The 22,901-nt window shown below is 37.6% G+C and overlaps 11 protein-coding genes across 11 annotated transcripts; 6 read left to right on the top strand and 5 right to left on the bottom strand.

The window, feature by feature from the left end:
• Nucleotides 1-147: 147 nt before the first annotated feature.
• On the bottom strand, nt 148-900 carry PRP18 (mRNA splicing protein PRP18; the record flags this gene model as incomplete). The annotated part of the gene is made up of 1 exon (XM_018365128.1): nt 148-900. One exon carries the CDS (start codon nt 898-900, stop codon nt 148-150), a length of 753 nt encoding a protein of 250 aa, XP_018222228.1.
• A 208-nt stretch (nt 901-1,108) lies between these two features.
• On the top strand, nt 1,109-2,311 carry TFG2 (transcription factor IIF subunit TFG2; the record flags this gene model as incomplete). Its single annotated transcript, XM_018365127.1, has 1 exon — nt 1,109-2,311. One exon carries the CDS (start codon nt 1,109-1,111, stop codon nt 2,309-2,311), a length of 1,203 nt encoding a protein of 400 aa, XP_018222227.1.
• Nucleotides 2,312-2,649: 338 nt separating this feature from the next.
• PEX31 (peroxisome biogenesis protein) lies at nt 2,650-4,047 on the bottom strand (the record flags this gene model as incomplete). The annotated part of the gene is made up of 1 exon (XM_018365126.1): nt 2,650-4,047. One exon carries the CDS (start codon nt 4,045-4,047, stop codon nt 2,650-2,652), a length of 1,398 nt encoding a protein of 465 aa, XP_018222226.1.
• Nucleotides 4,048-4,672: 625 nt separating this feature from the next.
• On the bottom strand, nt 4,673-6,988 carry CUL3 (cullin CUL3; the record flags this gene model as incomplete). Its single annotated transcript, XM_018365125.1, has 1 exon — nt 4,673-6,988. One exon carries the CDS (start codon nt 6,986-6,988, stop codon nt 4,673-4,675), a length of 2,316 nt encoding a protein of 771 aa, XP_018222225.1.
• Nucleotides 6,989-7,137: 149 nt separating this feature from the next.
• SWC4 (Swc4p) lies at nt 7,138-8,562 on the top strand (the record flags this gene model as incomplete). Its single annotated transcript, XM_018365124.1, has 1 exon — nt 7,138-8,562. The coding sequence occupies one exon, from the start codon at nt 7,138-7,140 to the stop codon at nt 8,560-8,562; it is 1,425 nt and encodes a 474-aa protein (XP_018222224.1).
• Nucleotides 8,563-10,522: 1,960 nt separating this feature from the next.
• ERG26 (sterol-4-alpha-carboxylate 3-dehydrogenase (decarboxylating)) lies at nt 10,523-11,572 on the top strand (the record flags this gene model as incomplete). The annotated part of the gene is made up of 1 exon (XM_018365123.1): nt 10,523-11,572. One exon carries the CDS (start codon nt 10,523-10,525, stop codon nt 11,570-11,572), a length of 1,050 nt encoding a protein of 349 aa, XP_018222223.1.
• A 329-nt stretch (nt 11,573-11,901) lies between these two features.
• On the bottom strand, nt 11,902-12,552 carry ERP6 (Erp6p; the record flags this gene model as incomplete). The annotated part of the gene is made up of 1 exon (XM_018365122.1): nt 11,902-12,552. One exon carries the CDS (start codon nt 12,550-12,552, stop codon nt 11,902-11,904), a length of 651 nt encoding a protein of 216 aa, XP_018222222.1.
• A 342-nt stretch (nt 12,553-12,894) lies between these two features.
• CDH1 (Cdh1p) lies at nt 12,895-14,595 on the top strand (the record flags this gene model as incomplete). The annotated part of the gene is made up of 1 exon (XM_018365121.1): nt 12,895-14,595. The coding sequence occupies one exon, from the start codon at nt 12,895-12,897 to the stop codon at nt 14,593-14,595; it is 1,701 nt and encodes a 566-aa protein (XP_018222221.1).
• A 423-nt stretch (nt 14,596-15,018) lies between these two features.
• On the top strand, nt 15,019-16,281 carry RPN14 (Rpn14p; the record flags this gene model as incomplete). Its single annotated transcript, XM_018365120.1, has 1 exon — nt 15,019-16,281. One exon carries the CDS (start codon nt 15,019-15,021, stop codon nt 16,279-16,281), a length of 1,263 nt encoding a protein of 420 aa, XP_018222220.1.
• Nucleotides 16,282-16,426: 145 nt separating this feature from the next.
• On the top strand, nt 16,427-17,266 carry COG7 (Golgi transport complex subunit COG7; the record flags this gene model as incomplete). The annotated part of the gene is made up of 1 exon (XM_018365119.1): nt 16,427-17,266. The coding sequence occupies one exon, from the start codon at nt 16,427-16,429 to the stop codon at nt 17,264-17,266; it is 840 nt and encodes a 279-aa protein (XP_018222219.1).
• A 248-nt stretch (nt 17,267-17,514) lies between these two features.
• PMC1 (calcium-transporting ATPase PMC1) lies at nt 17,515-21,048 on the bottom strand (the record flags this gene model as incomplete). Its single annotated transcript, XM_018365118.1, has 1 exon — nt 17,515-21,048. The coding sequence occupies one exon, from the start codon at nt 21,046-21,048 to the stop codon at nt 17,515-17,517; it is 3,534 nt and encodes a 1,177-aa protein (XP_018222218.1).
• Nucleotides 21,049-22,901: the final 1,853 nt, after the last annotated feature.

Genomic DNA, 22,901 nt, shown 5'->3' with positions numbered 1-22,901 from the left:
TCCAACGCTTGATCTCGGATGGTTCCTTATCAAAAGGGTTGAGCAAAGGCTAGTCTAGTCATTCCTGCATTTCTGTTTCTTATTTTGGTCGCATATAAAATCCGTGCTACGCGATAATAAAAACAATGGGTCAATAGCTAGACTAGACTAGCGTGGTTGTTTGGCAAACCAATCTTCAAAGGTTATTAATCTTTTGATACTGGTGATCCATAGCCTTGTCTTCTCGTCAGTCATTATATTAGCAGCACTTTGGCCGCCTTGAATMTTGGAATGAGCACTACGGGCGTGGATGCCCACGCTTGTCACACCAATAGGCCAGGCCACATTCCCGATACTGAGTTTCATGTAGGATTGAATGGCAAGGTTGGTCTGACTAGGTTGCTGTAAATGATAAAGAACAGTAGCGAGGGAGATTAGCAAATCCGTGGGGAGCTGGCCCCGTCGCAGTTGCAATAATAACGGGAAGAGCGCCTTCTTAGTATCTAAAAACAACTCCGGATGGTACTCTTCCAAGGACGCCTTCCAATGAACTAGTATTTCGTGAATATAAAGATTACATTTCATTGACAGAACAGTTTCGTCTTTTGTGGAACCGATTTGTGATGGATCTATCGTTGAAGAAGTAGTCTTATCTTGAGTTATGGCTTCTTGTATTCTTTCTGGCCGATTTCCCAATTTACCAATGACTTCTACAATATCTTCATCGAGCTGGTAATCCGATGGTACTTCCTCGTTTGTACTCTCATCTTGTTCTGCCTTCTGGGGTATTTCGTCTGCGTCCACTCTTTCATGTTCCTGGGATATTCCATGGGATAATGGTTGAACATTGTTGGAGTTTCTAAGCTCCTTTTGTTTCTTAGAAATCTCAGCCTTTAAGATACTACTTAAATCTAAATCCATTTTACTTTCCTACTACCCAACCAGCCAAAAAAAGCGCAATGCACTTCCCTTAAAAGTTTCTTTCCAATCCATTTCTTTTCTGCCAGTTTTTTTTTATCTCCATTATGCGAAAAGGGAATAAATTGTCAAAGTTGAAATAGAAGAACAAAATAGTTGTGTAGGCTTTTTAACTCCATATTCAAAGTAAAACGTAACAAAACCAATCACTATGAGTAGTAACGCACCAGGGGCTCCCACTCTTTCTGCTAATTCTGCGGCTTCTGAAGGGAAGGAGAAATCGGATAACGTTTCCGGTGATGAGTATCTTTCTCAGGAGGAGGAAGTTTTTGATGGTAATGATATTGAAAACAATRAAACCAAAGTGTATGAAGAATCTTTAGACCTGGACTTGGAACGTAGTACTAGACAGGTTTGGTTGGTCAGATTACCAATGTTTCTAGCAGAGAAATGGAGGGATAGAGGTAACCTGTATGGTCAAGAATTGGGTAAGATTAGAATAAACAAGGATGGCAGCAAAATCACGCTACTTTTGAATGAAAATGATAATGATTCTATACCGCATGAATATGATTTAGAGCTCACCAAAAAAGTGGTAGAGAATGAATACGTTTTCACTGAACAAAATTTAAAGAAGTATCAACAACGGAAAAGAGAGTTAGAAGCTGATCCTGAGAAGCAAAGACAAGCTTATTTAAAAAAACAAGAACGCGAAGAAGAGCTCAAAAAGAAGCAGCAGCAACAAAAACGTAGAAACAACAGAAAAAAGTTCAATCACAGAGTTATGACAGATAGAGATGGTAGAGACAGGTATATTCCATACGTTAAAACAATTCCTAAGAAAACCGCTATTGTAGGAACAGTTTGTCACGAATGTCAAGTTATGCCATCTATGAATGATCCAAATTACCACAAAATTGTTGAACAAAGAAGAAACATTGTCAAGCTTAACAACAAAGAAAGAATCACAACCTTGGATGAAACCGTTGGTGTGACGATGAGTCATACAGGTATGTCTATGAGGTCAGACAACTCTAATTTCTTGAAAGTTGGACGCGAGAAAGCTAAGAGTAATATCAAATCTATTCGTATGYYAAAGAAGGAAATTTTGGACTATCTATTTAAGCTGTTTGATGAGTATGATTACTGGTCGCTAAAGGGGCTGAAGGAACGTACTAGACAACCTGAAGCGCATTTAAAGGAGTGTTTGGACAAGGTTGCTACTCTTGTAAAGAAGGGACCTTATGCGTTCAAGTATACTTTAAGACCCGAGTATAAAAAACTGAAAGAAGAGGAAAGGAAGGCAACATTAGGTGAATTAGCCGATGAGCAGACAGGTTCCGCGGGAGAGAATACCCAAGGGGAGGCTGAAGCTGATTTTGAAGATGAAATAGAGATGGAAGATGTTGTTTAGTTTGCAATCAAGTTTGTTTTCTTGGCCTTTATATATACACAAAATCTTTAACTCTAAGTTCTACATTTTTTTTTAATGTTTACAGTTTTGTTACAATACTAATTTTTCTAATAGTTCTAACTATCCGTACACATGCACTAAATTACATTTCAGTTTACTTTCCGGAGGACCACTGAAAAAAATTATGGTTGGAGTAATTGCCACCAGATGCGCTAATCCATGGAAGCACATAGCTAGATTAACGCTTCCTTCAGGATGAATGGAAGAAATCCTTAATTTTTCATATCGTTTGTCTTTCCCGTTCTGGGCAGGTACTAACACTGCTTTCCATGCACTTATTATAGAGAACCGTCCATTGCAATGTCTGACATCTCTATTAATTTGCTGTTACTAGAGGAAGGTATAATATGCACTTCATTTGCCGCACTGAATGAAACCTTTCTTTTCCTGCCTTTATCATTATCCTCACTTTTTGGAGCGAGGGTATTCATCGAAACTTTCTCCACATTGGGCTCATTGTCATACGTGGTGGTCACTGTAGCTGTCCTGACCCACCTCCGTATTCTTGTGTACTTTTTATATGTGTCTGTAGCTGATGGGTTATTCCAGGTATTGTCACAATATATAAAGCCTTCATCTGCACCAGGCTTAAACTTAGTTTTAGTAGCAGAAGCAGGAAGCTGAATTGCCCCATCATTTGTTAAATCGAGCATCCAATCTTTATCATGCCATTCCCATGCCATTCCAGACTGTTTCTCTGGTAATGTAAACATATCAGGGCTAGGGGAAGAATTCAGAAATTCATCTGTCCAAGATGCCCTCTCATAGCTCAGCATAGTGGACGTCCACCCAATACCAAGCCAACGGCGTTGGTTTTCAAAAAGGGCGACCTTGAAAAGAACGGTCTTTTTGGTACTAGACGTATTACCTACTTCATTCCAAACAAAGGACCTTATTTTCTTATTAACAGAAGCAAATAAGCGCCTATTGTTGTCTGGTCCCCCAAGGTCTAATCCTGTTACGAAGAATACAAGTAATCTAACAATGCGGAACTTCCACATATATCTCCTCATTCTTCTAATCAGTTTAGAGTGATACGTAAGTACATACAGTCCCCCCGCCAGCATCAAATAACTTGGAGGTAGCACAAACATTGTAAGAAAAATGTAAATTGGGGATAGGAATGCAACAGTAAATAACAATCTCCTAACATCTTGAGCGCTTAAAATAGTAATGGGTGATAAAACAGCACTAGACTTCATAGAAACTCTATCCATTACATGTATTATATCATCTAATGAAGGGCAAGATGCCATTGTTTCTTGGACGTGCTTGTCTATTAATAGATATGCCCATATTATACCCACAATCATTAAATGTCCAAAATACTTTGTGATGGTTCCAAAGTACAAAACACAAACAGTAAAGGTAAATATTCCAAACACGTTTACAAATATGTTATCATTGGACCATGTGATGACGCTCAAAAAATTATCCACAACGATTAAATATGGATACAGCCTCACTAATGATCTAGAGACTGTTTTGGGCGTAGAGGTTAATAAAGGAGATGACAAAATAGCTTCTTGATCTTCTTCATAAGCTTGGGCGGTTAATCTACCCTTTCGTTTTCTCAAAGCGCTACGGATGTGTTTATTCTTGCTTTCTGCAGGATCTGTTTCTACTATTTGGCTTGAGTTTCTAGAATCTATATTTTCATTATTTCTTTCGCTCATAGTATCATATAATGGAAAGTCTAAAACCTAGAAAGTTTGAATAGTTGCCGAAAGTCGAAAAAAAAGTCACTATGCTTGTAGGAGTAAAGCTATTACTCGACAACTTCTCTTTATACCATAGAAATTCAACATATATTTTTTATCAAAGGTAAAATGTCGGCCGCTACGCATCTAAAAAAAGTCCAAAGCTCTGCGCTGTTAACAATGGCATTTCTAAAACAGTATTAAAAAGAATACGCAGAACGTAAAAGGCTCCTTATTTATAATGCAAAATTTACTCCACATACAATATCATAATCTAATTAATTTTTAAGCTGAAAGATAACTTGAGCTCAGTTTCCTAGAAAAGGAAGTATAAAATACTCCGAATAATATTATTATGTGTCCTTATATGATGTTTTTGTATACTAATTAATGTATATGATTCAACCTAATCAATACCTAAGCCAAACGTCTCACTCAATTAGCGCGTACATTAAAGTATGTAAATTTCAATGAGGATTATTTTTATAGTGCGCTAAGGCAGGAATATTGTTTTCTTCTACCATTTAAGTAGAAACTTTCCCCTACATTTTTGTGGAACACAAACATAACGATGTAATGCACTTCATCTGCCAGGAAATCATCAGTGAAGGTAATGATAACAAGAGGCGTCGTCTGCGTCTCTCTGTATATACTCTTTTTCCAATAAAAGTTGAAGGCTTCGTTTGAACGTACTGGACGTAAGATGAAAACGACGCTCCATATGCTTCGTAGCTCTCTGCAGTAGCTGTTGGTGGCTTAACTTTCCTTCTGTCTTCATGATACGGACAATAGCAGCATTAACCTCCATAATGCTTTCATTTTCATAGGTGTCTACCAAACTTTGGCTAGCCAAGTTGTCCGATTTATGGGATGAAGCAGGACCAGCAATAATTGGCACCTTCACTTTCCTATTTGGAGCAGAAAAAAAATAATTTACGGAAAATTTAGCATTTCCTGAATTCGACGACCTTTTCAAAATTCTACATTTAGGAACTGTTGACATTGACATTACAAGAGATTTTACATCTTCCTCAGGAATATGGGTAAGTTCACGGATCTCTTCTAATGTTAGTTCTTCATAATTCTCAAAAAGAAGGAAAATAGCTCCGGCGTAAACAGAAAAACTTATTTCGTAGTAACCATTATTAAACTGACATCCAATCTCAACCACACTTAAATGATGGGCCCATTTTAATACTCTTTCCTTGTATTTTAAGGAGTAATACTCTTCGAAGCCCATTAACATTTGAGACATCCTAGGAGGCAATGCAATACTCTCATCAATTGGGTTAGTACTTTGAAAAGGCCAACTTGTCCTTGTTAAAACCTCTGGTACAAAATTCATATATTCTATGCTGCTGGTACTTGAGGATTTAAATGCTTGCAAAATTCTTGAAGACAAGGAAATATCCCGTAACATTATCTCTAGTTTCAAAGTAAAAAAAGTCCCTAGAGCATCCTTTATCATTTGCACCATCCACTTTTCAATTTCTAGTATAGATTTCTGCTGCAACAGCCTTCTGGAGAGTTGCTTTTTATAAGTACTTTCAAAAATATCCTTTTCGGATAGCAATTCTATCAATTTGGTACTGTCAAGCAAATCTTCCTTGATTTTAGCAACCTCGGCATCGTTATCGTTTGTTTGCTTCATACAGTAGTCGACGTAGGTGGAAATATACTCTGATGGTAACGCCCCTTCTTCAGAAAAGTAGGTCTCAAAAACATCGTGAAGTATTGTCATACCAATGAATTTGTACGTAACTGAACTATTGACTTGGACAGAACCAAATTTAATATTACCCAGAAATAAGCGTTGCTTACGGAATATGCTTAAAATTTCTGATGACCATGTAATCGCATTCTGCCCTTTTTTACGACTACCATCCTTAAAAGGAACTGCTGTGGCAATTCGCCGAATATAGGATTTAATAGACTCAATAATAGTAGTTTTATATTTCCTTTCACCAGACAAATCATAGATTTCTTGAAGCAGCCTTTCATCCGAGAGCTTCATTGCTTCATGTGTCAAATCCTCTATGACATCACTCAGTTTTCCCCATATGAGGACATTTCCTAAGACTTTTTTTAACTTGTTGTGAGAATCTGCATTCAAAAAAGAAGAATCTAATACATTTTCGAACTGCTTCAGTTTCCTTATTTTTTCCAGTCCCTCAAGCGGCGTTAGCGATTTAATATTGATAGCATCAGTATAGTATCTTTCTGTTGCGCTGATTAAAACTGGTTCAAAATCAGTCAAGAAAAAGTTGTCTCTATTGTCATGCAACGTTTCCATCATTCCTATTAACACTTTCCACATGCTAGTATGTTTTGGGTCCATGGACCCTGAACTACGAATTCCATCTATATCTGAAATCAATGCTGAAATAAGAGAAGAGGAACGCTTTTGGAGTATTTCGGTTCTAAAAAGATCAAGACACATATCATATACCTCCAAGCACCTATTCGGCTTGCAATAAACTTTGTCCATGTACATCATCAAATCCCCAGTAATTTTAAAACAATTACATAGCGTCTCCCATAATCCTGCCATTGTTTCGAGAATTTCATAATCAGGTGCATTGTTCTTGAATACTGTTTCCCTAAAAAAAAGTAGTTTTTCTATTGTGTATGTTTTCAAATTATCATAAAGCATTGATCCTTTTCTGTTTAGAACAATTGTGTAAATTGTCCTGTATACTTGTTCGAATGAGAGATCGGCCATGTCATCTATATATATATGATCAATGGCATGTTTAACTATTTCCCACGATTGCTCAAAAGACTGCCCCGAAAGACCCAGCTTTTCTGGGACGCTTATCCTGGTTTTATTATTAGTTATCATTCGCCCTAGTTTAGTTTCGAATTTCTTCATATCTTTTACAGTGTCCTCCCAGCAGCAATATTTTACTACGTACATGGTTAAACTTTATTAATGAGCTATACCAAATATTTCCGGGTAACCATTGAAGAACACCTAAAATACTCATTTCTCAAACGTATACAGTAAAGAGTAGAGAACGTATTCCATCGATAACATCAAGATTAATATACAATACGACAGCTAGGATGTCATCTTCAGATATTTTTGATGTTCTAAACATTAAACAGAAATCTAAAAGTCCGGCTAATGGCCCGACTTCGGTGCCCTCGTCCTCGGCAGCCAATCGATTCAAACCTCAGGTGACTGGTATGCAAAGAGAACTATTTAACTTGCTGGGGGAAAATCAACCTCCAGTTGTTATTCAGTCAGGAAATAACTTCAAGGAAAAAATGCTTTCGACATCAAGACCATCTCCCTGGTCATTTGTAGAGTTTAAGGCTAATCCCTTCGTTACTCTGCGCCATTGGGTCAAGGGTTCTAAAGAATTGGTAGGAGATGAGCTGAAGGAATCGCCATATTCTAAATTTAATCAGCACTTATCTATCCCATCTTTCACCGAAGAAGAGTACACGACCTTCATGCATGACACAGAAAATCAAGAAAAAGTGCAAAACGATAAAAACCCCAATGACAGCACTGAAATTGGAAAGAAGAACGATAATGAAAACTGGTCCTTTGAGGAAATAAACTATTTATTTGAACTCTGTCGAAAGTATGATTTACGTTGGTTCTTAATTTTCGACAGATATAACTATAATAAATCACGAACACTTGAAGACCTTAAGGAAGAATTTTACCGCATCTGTAGAAATTACTTCAAAGCAAACAACCCTAGCCATCCACTCCTATCTTCGTTGAACTTCTCGGCTGAAAAGGAAATAGAAAGAAAAAAGTATCTACAACGTCTACTTTCTCGTTCTGCAGCCGAAATTGCTGAAGAGGAGGCACTGATAGTTGAGTCGAAGAAATTCGAAATGGCTGCTAAGAGAACACTAGCAGAAAGGGAATCATTACTAAGACTATTGGATTCTCCTCATTCAGATCAGTCAATTACACAATATCTCACATCTCAGGGGATGTCACAGCTGTACAGCACGCTTTTAGCAGACAAAACTAGGAAACGTAAGCACGATCCAAACATTCCTGAAAATCCTTGGATGAAGCAGCAACAGCAGTTTGCTCAACATAGACAACTTCAACAAATGAATGTGAAAAAGCCGGAAGTCAAAGAAAGTCCTTCGCCCAAGAAGACAAAAAGACAGAGACAAGAGATGCAAACTGCACTCAAAAGAAGATCTGAGAGTGCGTACGCTGAACTATTATTGAAGGATTTTAATTCCAAAGAAAGGAAAGCGTTGGGCGTAATAACACACGGTGAAAAACTATCGCCAGGAGTTTATTTAAGATCAACAAAGCTATCGAGCTTTAAACCAGCGCTACAAAACAAAATTTTTGCTGTTCTTCAAGAACTTTCTTTACCCTCTCGTCCTGTGATGCCATCAAACGACGTAATGGAAAGACAAGAAGAGCTTGTAAAAAAAATCAATACCCTTATCGATTTAAAAAAACATGTCGATAAATACGAAGCCGGTATGTCTATTACGAAGTGATCTTCAAAATATTAATTATATCTAATAAGAACTTTTCTATGGGATAAATTATTAAAACTATGGGCCACGCGCTTAGTCTATAGATGAAAACCTTCAAGGCGCTAAGGGTTAACTACAAGAATACTGTGTACCGAACGGCTAGCGGCTTCCATCTTGAAATCTGAGAACTCACTTTTCTTAGGGCAGCATGATCCTAAAGGGCGGGTGCAAATACTGTTATATGACATACTATTACTATTGAATTTCATATAGCCTGAATAGCGTAATATATAGAAGTAGCTACAAAATACCAGATTCACTCGGACTCTTATTTTTTTCATCTGCCTCGCTGTATGACGTGCCGGTTGATTCAAATAGAAAAAATTTTAAAAATTATCAACGTAAACTACTATAGAATGCAATATGATACAATTTGATCACTGTAAATCTTGAACGGATCAAAAAAAAATTATCAGAAATGTCCAGCTCTGACTCCGACTCCGACTATGAATTGTATGTATTGAATAGTTTTGATATTAGCAGATCCGATCACTAACTAAAGTAACATTAACAGAACACTTTCTGCTAACGCCCTTGCTGCCCTTCAAGAGTTTAAAAAAGAGGAGCAACAGCACCAAGAAGTTTTCCAAAAGCTTTACGATCAAACTGATGAAGAATTTCAGAATAAGAAAAGGGAGGAGGGGATGAAACTCTTTAAGGAAGATTGGCAACTCTCTCAATTTTGGTACAGTGATGAAACAGCCGCAATCCTAGGAGATGCCCTATTAGAAGGCGCTGATGAAAACACTGTCATCGCGATAGTCAGTGCCCCATCGGTTTATGCTGCCATCCAAAAAAAACCTATCAGTGAAATTCCAACAGAGCATATTTACCTGTTTGAATTCGACACAAGATTTGAATTGTTGGCTGGAAAAGATCACTTCTTCTTTTACGACTACAACAAACCTCTCGAATTTAGTGATAAAATTAAAGGCAAGGTCGATAGATTACTAATCGATCCGCCTTTTTTGAACGAAGATTGCCAAACGAAATGTATGTATTATTAGCACTTTTATCATTTCTTCCCCTCTAAAATGAACGTCTTACTAACTGCCCTCCATGAATAAAAATAGCCTCTATTACTGCAAAGTCTCTATTGGCACCAGATGACCTTTCCAAAACTAATAATGGAGTTTTTAAACATCGTCTAATAAGTTGTACAGGTGAAAGAATGTCCGAAGTTATAGCCAAGGTTTATTCAACCACAAGAATTACAACATTTCTTCCAGAGCATTCTAATGGTTTAAGTAACGAATTTAGGTGTTACGCAAACTTTGAGTGTAAATCTTGGACATATGCTTCTGAACCTTCCTCGTGATTATAAGGGTTATCGAAAATTACATAAATTATATAAATCATATAAAAAATATCGTAATCTACCTTAAAGAATATCACGTGAGCATATTTCATTAAATAAATAAAGTAATTTTTAGTTTGACAAATTTTTATTATGTGTTTCAAAAGAATATGTTAAAATTTTTGTTGTTTAGGACTACCGAACAGTAAAATTATCTTAAAAATGCCGAGCACGAAAAACACGTTTCCGAAAATGCTTTTATTGGACAATGTGTTTGGTGTGAAAAAAGTTTTGCCCGTTGGCCTCACATATAGCTACAGTTCAACCCATTCATAAGTTTGAAAAATTCATATCTATGTTGATGGCTGTTACATGTTCATTATATCTTTCTGTAGTATATTTGTTCGGGATCTTTCGTTATTATTCGGTGTTTATGGATTTTAGTTTTTCGGTCCGATAGCCCCCATAGATCGTTTATTGTTCACTGGAAAAATGGTATCGTTTAAAAAATCCCATATAAGTGAGCAAACAAATTATCACGCTGCAGCTATAAAACACAATACACAGACAACTTGGTTCAATTTTTAAAGCTCTGAGATAGAAAAGACAAATAATCAGGTAAGCATGTCAAATATAGATTCAGTTTTAATTATCGGTGGTTCCGGTTTCCTCGGATTGCACTTAATTCAGCAATTTTATGATATAAATCCCAAGCCAGATATTCACATTTTTGATGTTAGAGACCTCCCAGAAAAACTTTCAAAGCAATTCACTTTCAATGTCGATGACATAAAATTCCATAAAGGTGATTTAACCTCCCCTAATGACATGGAAGATGCTATCAAGGAAAGTAAAGCAAATGTTGTTGTTCATTGTGCTTCGCCAATGCATGGTCAAAATCCAAATATTTACGACATAGTGAATGTAAAGGGAACGCGTAATGTGATTGATATGTGTAAGAAATGTGGTGTCAATGTTCTTGTATATACTTCTTCTGCGGGTGTTATTTTTAACGGTCAAGACGTGCATAATGCGGATGAAACTTGGCCAATTCCAGAAGTTCCTATGGACGCATATAATGAGACAAAGGCTATCGCTGAAGATATGGTGTTGAAGGCAAACGATCCAGACAGTGATTTTTATACTGTTGCACTTCGTCCAGCAGGTATTTTTGGTCCAGGGGATAGACAGTTGGTGCCAGGTCTTAGACAGGTCGCAAAGTTAGGACAATCGAAGTTTCAAATTGGTGACAATAACAATTTATTTGATTGGACTTACGCTGGTAATGTCGCTGATGCTCATGTTTTAGCCGCACATAAGTTGCTTGACCCAAAAACAAGATCGGAGGTCTCTGGTGAAACTTTCTTTATTACCAATGACACCCCCACTTACTTTTGGGCCTTAGCTCGTACAGTTTGGAAGGCAGATGGACATATTGCTAAGAACATTATTGTTTTGAAAAGACCAGTTGCAATTTGCGCTGGTTACCTTTCAGAATGGGTTTCCAAGCTGCTGGGTAAAGAGCCAGGGTTGACTCCGTTTAGAGTCAAGATCGTGTGCGCATACCGTTATCATAATATTTCTAAGGCTAAAAAGTTGCTGGGATATACGCCAAGGGTAGGTATTGAAGAAGGTATCAATAAAACATTAGCCTGGATGGACGAAGGTTTGTAATGGCTGTGGTCAGAAGACTACTCTTTGTCCCATTCATAAATAAAAATACGATAACGAGGGATGTATGTTACGAACCATATAGATTTATTTCGTCTTTGTAGATGACTATAAAAATAAAAATAGAGATAAAACTAACAAAAAATCATACTTACTAGGTCAATATACTTGTATATACACACTTAACTTAACGACTGTGCTACGAAGCAGAAGAGAACGAGTATATGTATATATGCATATATATATATATATATATATATATATATGGATTAGGCTAGCATCACGAAGTATATGATAAATGAAAGCTTGCTGTAAACCAAATCTTGGTATGGTTACAAGACTTTTTGCTTGACAAAAAATGAACGTAAGCTTTTCATTTGCCATACACAAATTGAGATCAGGATAATGACTTGAATCACGATCCACCACATTGCGCGAGAGTTTACAGATTCGGATATATCTCTGAAGGATTCTTCTCGTTCTCTCACCAATTGCTGTTCCCTTCTAATTTCCATGATTTTCGAATTTAATATATTGACTTTCTCGTGTAAAGTTTCTATAGTATCTTTCCTTTTTGAATCCAACATGGCTTCAAAACCGATTTCAAATTCAACTTCCAGTTTTGTTTTGGTTTTACCTATCCAATTCTTTACTTGGGATTGAAGACAGATTTTGTATTCCCCAGATTCTAATGCCAGGAACGTGAAGTCACCTGAAGGAGAACTCTGTTGATGGACCACTCTATGGTTATTATCAAACACCTCTTCCACATCTATAACTATGCCGTAATCACTTTGACTGGGAAGAGCATAGTCCTCCAACTTTTCATCATGAACTCCCAAGTTATAAGAGCCTTTTAAAAGGGTGTCCTTGGATAATTCCTTTAGGAAACATTTCCGGTCTCCACCATAACCATAGAAATAAAATGCAGAGGCTCTGAAGGGCGATAACACAAGAGCCAGTAAGACGTAGTGTAATAACATTTGCGACACTCGGCTCTTTTAGACTGAAGCGACGAGGAGAGAATGCCCAACAACCTGATTAACTCTAATGGTGGTAGCTGTCAACATAAGACTCACACTATGCGCGTATGTTCTGCTTTGTCTTGTCTTGTCTTGTCGAATAATAATATATCCTTACCCGAAGAGCCGCTTATTCACCTTACGATATTTTTCATTCCACACAAAGTGCATTTTTGCACCGCTTCTAGCGTGCTAACTACGATGTAGTGTACCATTTTGATTTACAAGTTTCTGAATCAAACACTTCCTTTTCGCCACACTCTCTGTCACTCTTTCCTTTCCTCTTCATTCTGGTTTTGCCGAATGTCTACAAACTCAAACCCGTTCATGAATAATACACCTTCTTCCTCTCCACTTAAGGGTTCTGAGAATAAGAGGATATCGAAACGGCCGATCTCCAGTTCGTCATCTGCCTCACTATTATCCTCCCCCTCCAGACGATCGAGGCCGCCTACAGTATATGGTGATAGATATATTCCTAACAGAACTGACATAGATTTGAATTCTATCGTTTCAATCAGTAGCATAACGAACGTTCCTGCCCTCAACCCATCGAGTACAGAGGATCAAGTCGAGTACCAAAAGGAAAGACAAGCACATGAAACGTACAACACTCTGTTAAAGAATGAGCTTTTTGGTGAGATGCTTAGTAAGGATACAGTAGGGCCAGAAAGTAGTATAGACCGTATAAAGAACACTAGGCCATCTACTATGGGCGTTGTACATGCAGAAAATTCAAGTAACCGTGGTTATGAGCTGGAACGAGTATCAACACCGCCACCTGAAGGGGCTGGTTTAGAAGACTTTTCTCCACACTCTACGCCAGTCACGCCTCGACGTCTTTTCACTTCACAGCAAGATGAAGTCATACGGCCTTCCAGTAGCTCGGTGAGAGGCGCCAGCCTGCTAACCTATCAACAACGCAAAGGTAGAAAACTCTCAGCAGCATCTTTGTTACAGTCACAGTTTTTTGATTCAATGTCGCCAGTTAGGCCAGATTCGAAACAATTATTGTTGTCACCGGGAAAGCAATTCAGACAAATAGCGAAGGTCCCTTATAGAGTTCTAGATGCTCCATCTTTAGCAGACGATTTTTATTATAGTTTGATAGATTGGTCGAGCACAGACGTCTTGGCAGTCGCCCTTGGGAAGTCTATATTTTTAACGGACAATAATACGGGGGACGTTGTGCATTTGTGTGACACGCAAAACGAATATACAAGCTTAAGCTGGATTGGAGCAGGCTCTCACCTAGCAGTTGGCCAAGGCAACGGGCTTGTAGAAATTTATGACGTAATAAAAAGAAAATGTATAAGAACATTATCAGGACATGTCGATAGAGTGGCGTGTTTGTCTTGGAATAATCATGTGTTAACATCTGGAAGTAGGGACCATCGAATACTGCATAGAGATGTAAGAATGCCGGATCCTTTCTTCGAAACTATAGAGTCGCATACTCAGGAAGTCTGCGGCTTGAAGTGGAATGTAGCAGATAATAAGCTTGCATCAGGTGGTAACGATAATATGGTTAATGTTTACGAGGGAACTTCCAAATCCCCAATCTTGACATTTGATGAACATAAGGCTGCTGTTAAGGCAATGGCTTGGTCTCCTCACAAAAGGGGCATTTTAGCTACAGGCGGTGGAACAGCGGATAGAAAATTGAAAATTTGGAATGTCAATACTTCGACGAAGATAAGTGATATAGACAGTGGCTCTCAGATATGTAATATGGTATGGTCAAAAAATACGAACGAACTTGTGACATCGCATGGTTATTCAAAATATAACTTAACTTTATGGGATTGTACTTCCATGGATCCAATCGCAATTTTGAAGGGACACAGTTTCAGAGTCCTTCATTTGACCTTATCTAATGATGGGACCACTGTTGTTTCTGGAGCTGGAGACGAAACATTACGATATTGGAAGCTTTTTGACAAGCCAAAAGCGAAAGTTCAACCAAATTCGTTGATATTTGATGCATTCAATCAGATCCGCTAATTAAAACCTGGTCTTATTGAGACGTGGCCATGGCAAGGGCAAAGAGTATATTTAGTAGTATTTATTATCAACGTGAAGTACTTTATATAATCTTAGTTGGTGTTCTGATTAAATTTTACTATTAAGTGGTAGAGAGCATCAAATATTCAAGTTTTTACCTATCCTGAAAGCATACTACCGCGGCAGAAGAATTTTACTAGTTATGTTTCAGCTCCTTTCTTGTGTTCCTGTCAGGTTTAAAAGGAGAGTTTAAATCTCAGTCAACTTTCCTATTGGTTTCTGATCTATTCATCAGAACAAATCTTTTGGTTATATGATGGGCGTTCGGCGATATGTTAAAAATCGGCGAATTGTTTAAAAAAAGGATCTTTTAACAGCAAAATGGGGTCTAAAGAGGTGTAGTATTGTGGATTAGAAGTGACAATGGGTAAGAATATTACAGTTGCTCATATCCAGTATGACTTTGATGCTGTTTTGGAAGAGGAGCATGAAAATGATGATGGCTTTTACATCAACGTAGACAGAAACCTGAATGAAATCAAGGAATACAGAATAAAAGTGCTAGCAAATAACGAGGGCGTAGATGCAGGCGAAAAAAATAGTTTTGAGAAGATCAATCCTCATCTCTATATGGCACAACTGAACGGGCAGAAGTTTCTGTTCAATACCATCAAGAAAGATTATTCAAAGATGTTCGAGGGTGCGGATTATACTGCTGTAGATTTGATCAAAGTTCCGACGAAGCAGTTCATATTAGGTACTACAGAAGGTAGTATTAAAGTACTGGATTCGAATTTTAGCTTGGAAAGAGAAATTAACCAGGCGCACGCTGGTGAGATAACAAAATTAAAGTTTTTTCCAAGTGGTGAGGCTCTGATCTCTGGTTCGCAAGATATGCAGGTAAAGATATGGTCCGTAAAAGATGGTTCCAATCCTCGCTCATTAATCGGACACAAGGCGACAATTACAGATATTGCTATAATAGACCGTGGGAGGAATGTACTTTCTGCCTCTCTGGATGGTACCATTCGTCTATGGGAATGCGGCACAGCATCGACTGTTCATACTTTCAGCAGAAAAGAAAACCCACATGACGGTGTGAATAGCATAGCCCTATTCGTGGGAACGAAGGAGCAACTGCTTGAGAGTCCAGATATTAAAAAAAGAGATCTAGAGTTTGGAACATACGGTAAGCATGTTATTGCAGGCCACGCTTCTGGAGTTATTACTGTACATGATGTCTTTTCGAGAAGGCAAATTACTCAACACCCAAGCAAGTTCACATCTTCATGTAATTCGTTGGCGATCGACGTGAATGATCCGAACTATATTTACGCAGGCTATGAAAATGGAATGTTAGCTCAATGGGATTTAAGATCACCAGAACACCCAGTCGATGAGTTCTCTATTAATGAAGGCGTTCGGATAAATAGCGTTTGCTTTGCTGATGATTTTTTGCTTGTCTCTTCTGGGCTTGACACTAGTATTAAGTTTGATATTACTAGGGATCCAAAAAGCCAGCATCCCGTAATTGCATCTAAAGCGCCTATATTTTTAGTCTCTGATGATAACGAAGTTAATCAGTTTTGCTACACGCCGCACAGTGAATCACAAAAGGAGGTGATCACAGTTGGTAAACATAATTTCTTTGCTTTGTATAATCTGAGTAGTGATGTTTTTATATAAAATGTGTGGCTTTTCCAAAAAATCAATGCATAACCCAATTTCGGCATTATGCGCTTCGAACCTGACATTTACTTCTTGTAAAGAAATTGAAAATACGTAGAAAACAAAGAAAAAGGGAAGTGAAGGTAGTCCAAGGTAAACAAAGATGGCCGACTTATCTATTGCGGATGATGATGATATCTTAGGAATGTTTTTTGATGAGGAATTTGTTCCTCACGCATTTGTTGATATACTTTTAACAAATGCACTTGACGAAGATGAAATCCAAACGCAATCCATATCGTCATCGCTATTGACCAGGCTGGACTTCTACACAAAAAACCTTACAAAGGAATTGGAGAATACTATATGGAATTTGGATAAATTGTCTCAAACACTACCGATGGCATGGGCACCTTCTAGATCCAGGGAAGAATTAGACAAAGATGATTCATCAGTATATTCGACTGAATCGTTAAGGTCATCTAAGCTGGAGTACTATCTGGATACCTTGGGAAGTGCCGTAAGAGCATTGGAAACAGGAATGAAGAATGTGACGCAAAAGGTAAATGAGATAGATCAACAAAAAGATGAAAACACTAATGTTAGAAAACAACTGCAAAATTTAGTGCTAATTAAAGAAAGAATTGAGAAGACAATATATTATTTAGAACAAATCAAGACCGTTACGAATATTTCGACAACAAAAGAAAGTGGAAACACTGCTACCATGGGTAGCGACATTTCAATAAGCGACTTCAGGACATCTCTGAAGACTCTAGAGAATACGATTGATGAATCGCTAGCTTTAACGTCTGGAAATGAAGCCAAAAACCAAAAAAATTCCGATTTGATAGAAAAAATTGACTCACTTTTCGAACTGAAGACCTTGTTTAAAGGTCTTGATAAGTTCTTTGCTGAATACGTCACCTTTTCAGAGAGTATAAAATCAAAAGCACAAAGTTATTTATCAACCAAGGATATTGACGAAGAGCTAATTTCTTGATCATTATTAAGGACATAATGTTCTTTATGCAGAAGACTGTAATTGAAAAAGTGCTCCCATTTTTTTCTTTTGATTAGTTTATGGGTTCTTTAACCTAGGTTAAGCATATATGGGCTTACGTAGGGGTGCATGTTTTTATTAATTTTAAATAGAATACATTTTTTGACTATTTTACAACTTTAAGAAAAAGAAGTAGCGATATTTTTGTAACTAGCATTTTGTACAAAAAACATATAGAACCAAGCCTACTAGTAGAACGCCGTAGACTCTGGTGTATCAGATTCGTCCAAAAGCGCTTCTTCGTCGTCATTTTTTGCGAGTTGCTTTCTTCTGAGAAACTCAAGTCCAAATACATATTTAAATTTTTGAACATAAGCAACCGGAAATGCTTTCAATGCTACTTCATCAGGGATTATCCTTACCAATAATCCCATAATCAAAGACAACATACCACAAAGCACAGCGGTTATCCACATCGATTTGGTCTGTCTGGCAATAGAGAATGGTGCACCACCAAAAAACATGATCAAAACTTGGCATCCGCCAATGATTGCCATTATTGTTAAGAAATAATAATTTCTGCCCAAGTCTTGGAAGAAGTTTAAATTCGCAGTTGAAATTCTATCTCTCCAACTTGATATTCCGTCAGCTTCATCTAATTTTCTCGATACTAGCATAGTAAAGAATTGTAACCAAACGAAGGTGTTGAATGTCATGGCATTTAGTTGTTGTTGTTGATGACTCGTTATTTGATCTTCGTGGCTATTGAAAAATAATTCCGGCCCGTAGAAGTGTAAAATAAAAGTAACTATCAATTGCAATGTAGCCTGTGATAAAATCATCTTCCAAGTCGAAACAGAAATCAAAGACGATGAGCGGCCTTTAGGTTTTCTATCCATTATGTTTGGATCAGGCTTGTCAGTAGCTAAAGCTAACGCAGCTAAAGTGTCCATAATCAGATTGATCCATAATAGTTGGACCGCTGTCAATACCGACGTTTCGTCGCTAGATGCAACAGACGACACAAAAGTTAAAATTACTGCAGTAATGTTAACAATTAATTGAAATTGAATAAACTTTTTTATGGAGACAGAAACACATCTCCCCCATTTAATAGCGTTAACAATAGCAGAAAAATCATCAGTCATAAGAATAATATCTGAGGCCTCTCGAGCAACTTCGGTACCCGAAATACCCATTGAAAACCCCACGTCAGCTAGTTTTAAAGCTGGCGCATCGTTTGTACCGTCACCAGTAACTGCAACTACGTCTCCCATTCCTTTCAACGTTTCTACCAACAACCTCTTATCTTCTGGTGATGATCTTGCCAAGACTTTTAAGTTTGGTAGGATTCTTATACGTTCATTTTTGGTTAACTTCCTAAATTCAGTGCCTTCCATGGCAGAGTATGATTCAGAGGAAACGTCTCCGGAAAGAATACTACAATTCCTTGCAATAGCTTTTGCAGTTAATATATTGTCACCAGTAACCATACGTACAGTTACACCGGCACGCTGACATTGCAGAACAGATTCCCTGACACCCTCACGCAAAGGATCCTGAATACCAAGTATACCATCTAGAATCAGGCCCTTTTCAATGCTTTGATCGTTGAAAAGTAAATCGTGTGCGGCTGTGTTGGGCGAATCTTTATCGCGCAACTGCTCAGGAGGCCAGCTTTCACATTCATAAAAATCTCTGTGGGCAACACTGATTGCTCTGAGAGCACCGGATGCAAGATTTTTGATTTCACCATTTATTTGTTCTTTAGTTTCTTCATCAATTTTTTTCAAAGTATCATCTGAATTTCTCTTATATAAACAATTTTGGAAAACAATTTCCGCGGCACCTTTAACGTAAAGCCTATAGAACGGTCTTTTACCTTCACTACCTCTGTATTTTACAACTAGTCCAGCCCATTTGCGAGAGCTTTCAAATGGAATTGTCTGAACAATCTTTTCGATATTGAATTTTTCAGTCGGCTGGTCTCTCAAATCCTGCAATTCTCCAACTTGCAAACCCAAAGAAAATCTTGCTAGACTGAGTAAAGCCGTTTCTGTTTTGGAACCGATGAATGGCTCTTGCTTTCCTTTAGAAACATTCTCGAATAATTGATCTTCATGGTTGTCGTTCTTGTTCTTCTTAAAAAACAATAATTTGGACATCCACCCGTTGGAAGAACTGGACCTCTCTGAGGAATCTCTATCAGTGCTGCTGTTACCTTTATTTTTCTTCTTAAAATCTCTATTTTCAAAGGCAGTTGAATTTAACACGATATTAGCTAATAGATCGTTTCTTAAAGATGACGAACAGTCTTTTTCGAATACTTTCTTAGAATTTAGCTTTTTCTGTTCACTAACAGGTAAGGATTTATTGTCATCAAAATTAAAATTGCCCAAGAAACCACGAACGACACTCATGACGTTTTCTGTCAAAGTACCAGTTTTATCAGAGCAGACTGCAGTAGCAGAGCCCATAGTTTCACAGCTTCTCAGAACCCTTACTAAGTTACCATCTTTAGTCATTCTTGTTGTGGCAAATGCTAGGGCTAGCGTAACCGCTAATGGTAAACCTTCTGGAACAGCCACTACAATAACTGTAATGGAAGTAATGAGAATGTTCATAAATTTGGAACCTTTTTGAGCAGGATCTAAATCATGGAATCTGCCATTCTCAGGTATTACATAAAATAAATATCTGACGAATAGGACCAAGAAAAGGATGATAGCAGCCACACAACCGTAAACAGATATGTTGTCAGCCAATTGACTCAAATGTAGCTGTAAAGGAGTGCTTTCGGATTCGACGTTCAATGAAGTCATTGTTTGACCATAAACTGAGTTTATACCAACGGATGTGATTACACCTCTGCCTAACCCAGATAAAATTCTAGACCCAGAGATTAGCATACAATCGGCGACTCTATTACCGTCTTCGTCAGCATCACCTATATCTAATGGCTTCTTTCGCAAGTGGTCGTGACTGGAATTGAATTTTTTGAAATCCTTTAATGAGTTAGCAATTGGAAGTTTTTTTATCGTGTTAGATTCACCAGTCATAGAAGATTCATCCGCTTCGCATTTCCCTGATATCATAACGCAATCAGCGGGAACAACATCACCAGTTTGTAATGAAATAATATCACCAACCAAAGCGTGATGAATGGAAATCAGTACTTCTTGGTCGTTTCTTATGGCGATAATTTTACGGTCTTCCTTTTTCTTATTTAGCTTCGCAAACTGTAATTCCTTTTGGTAATCATTGGCGGCACTTACTAGAACCACCACAAGAACAGCCATCATGATAGCAACACCTTCTATCCAATCGACTTGCCTAATTAAATTACCTTCAGGATCATATTGTGGTGGTTGCACCCACAATTCATACAGACCTAAAACAAAGGAAACGACAGCAGCAACTGACAGTAACTCCATTGTTTTATCATTGAAGGCTATCCACACTAACTGTAAAAAAGACTTTGGGACTCGTTCGGGAAGAGAGTTGTCTCCGTAATTCTTGTAACGGGTTGTCTTGCGATAGTCTGTCCTTTTTGGAAGTGAAATACCTGCATTTCTATCTGTTTTTAAATATTTGAAAAAATTGCCAGTTTCTTCACCGAATAATTTGATAAACGACCCTACGGATTTTGGGTTGTGCAGATCCGAAAGCTGACTTTTTGAAAGCTTAAAATCGTCTTGGTCTCCGTTCTGGTTTCTTGTATATGATGGTTGGTTGTTTGCCTTATTTGCCAATAAAGCGGAGTTTTCGTCTTGCCTAGACATTATTGATCTTTTCTTTCAATAAATATATGGTAGTACTTTTTTATGTTTGATTTATAGTATCTGTACTTTGACTGTTAGATTTATAGTATCTGTACTTTGACTGTTAGATTTCCTTTTAGTTCAGTGTAATATATATATGTGTGTGATATGAACAAACTTCCTCTAATACACTCTATTCTTTAGTGGAGGCGCATGTGTTATTTTGATGTTTCTGAAGTCTTTCTACCAAATGGGAAGGTGAAATTACCGGAAAAGTCTTCTCGTTATTCAAATTTTGTGGAAAGTTTTTTTATTCTAAGCCTAAGCCTTTTCTATCTAAATGTGCCCACTTGTATAAAGGATTTTGGGGGCTAAGAAGGGTCCAAAAAGGGTTACTGACTTTGGTATTTTTTGGTAAGCCCGGTTTTGAGTATACTGACAGCTGGCTAAAGGATGTCAATGATTTATGCAATCGAGTACAAGTTCTCAGAGAGGCTGATAATGGTAATCGATGAAAAAAAATTCCTCATTAAAAAGCAATGGCAGATGGTACTAAAGATTACTACTTGTCTTATGAATGCTGGGTAGGTCTGCCTGAGCCTCTTAATTCTTCCCCCTGACAAATGGTGAAGGGACTCAAGTGCCGGGTAAAAACCCTTTTTCTGCTCGACTCCTTTTATGGGTGCACTTAATATGCTAGCGCCTTACGTTACGTTAATACCAAAAGCCACTGAAGGTCGAATGAACAGGCGAAGACCTATGAAAAGAATAGGAAAACCTACGGTACTATATATAAAGTAGTGTTCTCTTTTGTACGTTTAGAATTTCAAAATTTTGCTACTATTTAATAGGGAGAAACAAGCAAAACAAGAAATATGAGGATATGTGAGGAAAGGGGGGAATGCGGATGTATTTGTATTTGTTCATGTTTTGCTGTCATTTCAACGTTTTAGGTTAATACCTTAAAGAGATTAATCATTGAAATATTACTAAACAGAAACTGTGAAGATTGTAATCAAGCCTTTTTTGCTGTTGTAAGTTGTATTGCTTCCCCTCCAAAGATGATCATTCTACTAATTGTCTTACCTACTACTCGTAAAAAAAAATTGATTTCTGAACAGTCATGTACCATTTCACTTCTGGTTACACATCTAACGACAGGAACCACGCAAGGTTGCTACTTAACAGACTAATCCAAGATTTTCTTCTTATTTCGGTCAAGCCCTTCGTAGCTTTGCACCCTATCAGATACGTCCTTAAGATATTGCACATAATGCTTACTTAATCAACACCGGCTACGCGTTAAAGTACACAAGAGTCATCTTCGATTCTACCTATGACGATGTCTTGGTTAGGGGGTCATCTTGCTCTTCCCCCACAAGTGCTCCAGAACTTTAGAGGCCTGCTAAAACCGCCGAAAGCTAATCTTACTATCCCAGAATTTTAACAAATATTGTGCTCGCTCTTAAAGAGGAATGAGGACCAGTAGAAGGATCTCAGATAACCGTCGATGCCAGGAGTTGTACGGATCAAGACAAATGCACCCGAAGTTAAATAGTTCCAGAAACGTGGGCTAATATGTCCTTATTTAATGACTTTAGCGGAGAAAAAGAACTTTTTGATAGTAGAAAAGCAATATTGATAATGCAAAGTGGGGAAAGACTGCCATAGAAGAAAACTTTAAGTTTATTGCTGGCAATTTTATTTTAAAAAGTTAAACCCTTAGTTTTCCACTGGAACCAGGGAGGAAGGACAATCCAGAGAGATATTGTGTGCATTCATTTTTTTTTCTTTTGCAGATACGGTTAGATAACAAGAGATAAAGAAATCCGAAAAAGAAGAAAAAAAAAAAAAACAAACTAAAACCCGAAAAT

The sequence above is a fragment of the Saccharomyces eubayanus genome, chromosome VII, assembly GCF_001298625.1.
Source record: "Saccharomyces eubayanus strain FM1318 chromosome VII, whole genome shotgun sequence".
NCBI classification, from domain to species: domain Eukaryota; kingdom Fungi; phylum Ascomycota; class Saccharomycetes; order Saccharomycetales; family Saccharomycetaceae; genus Saccharomyces; species Saccharomyces eubayanus.
Note: the sequence above shows the minus strand (reverse complement) of the source record. Positions and strands in the feature narration are given on the sequence as shown.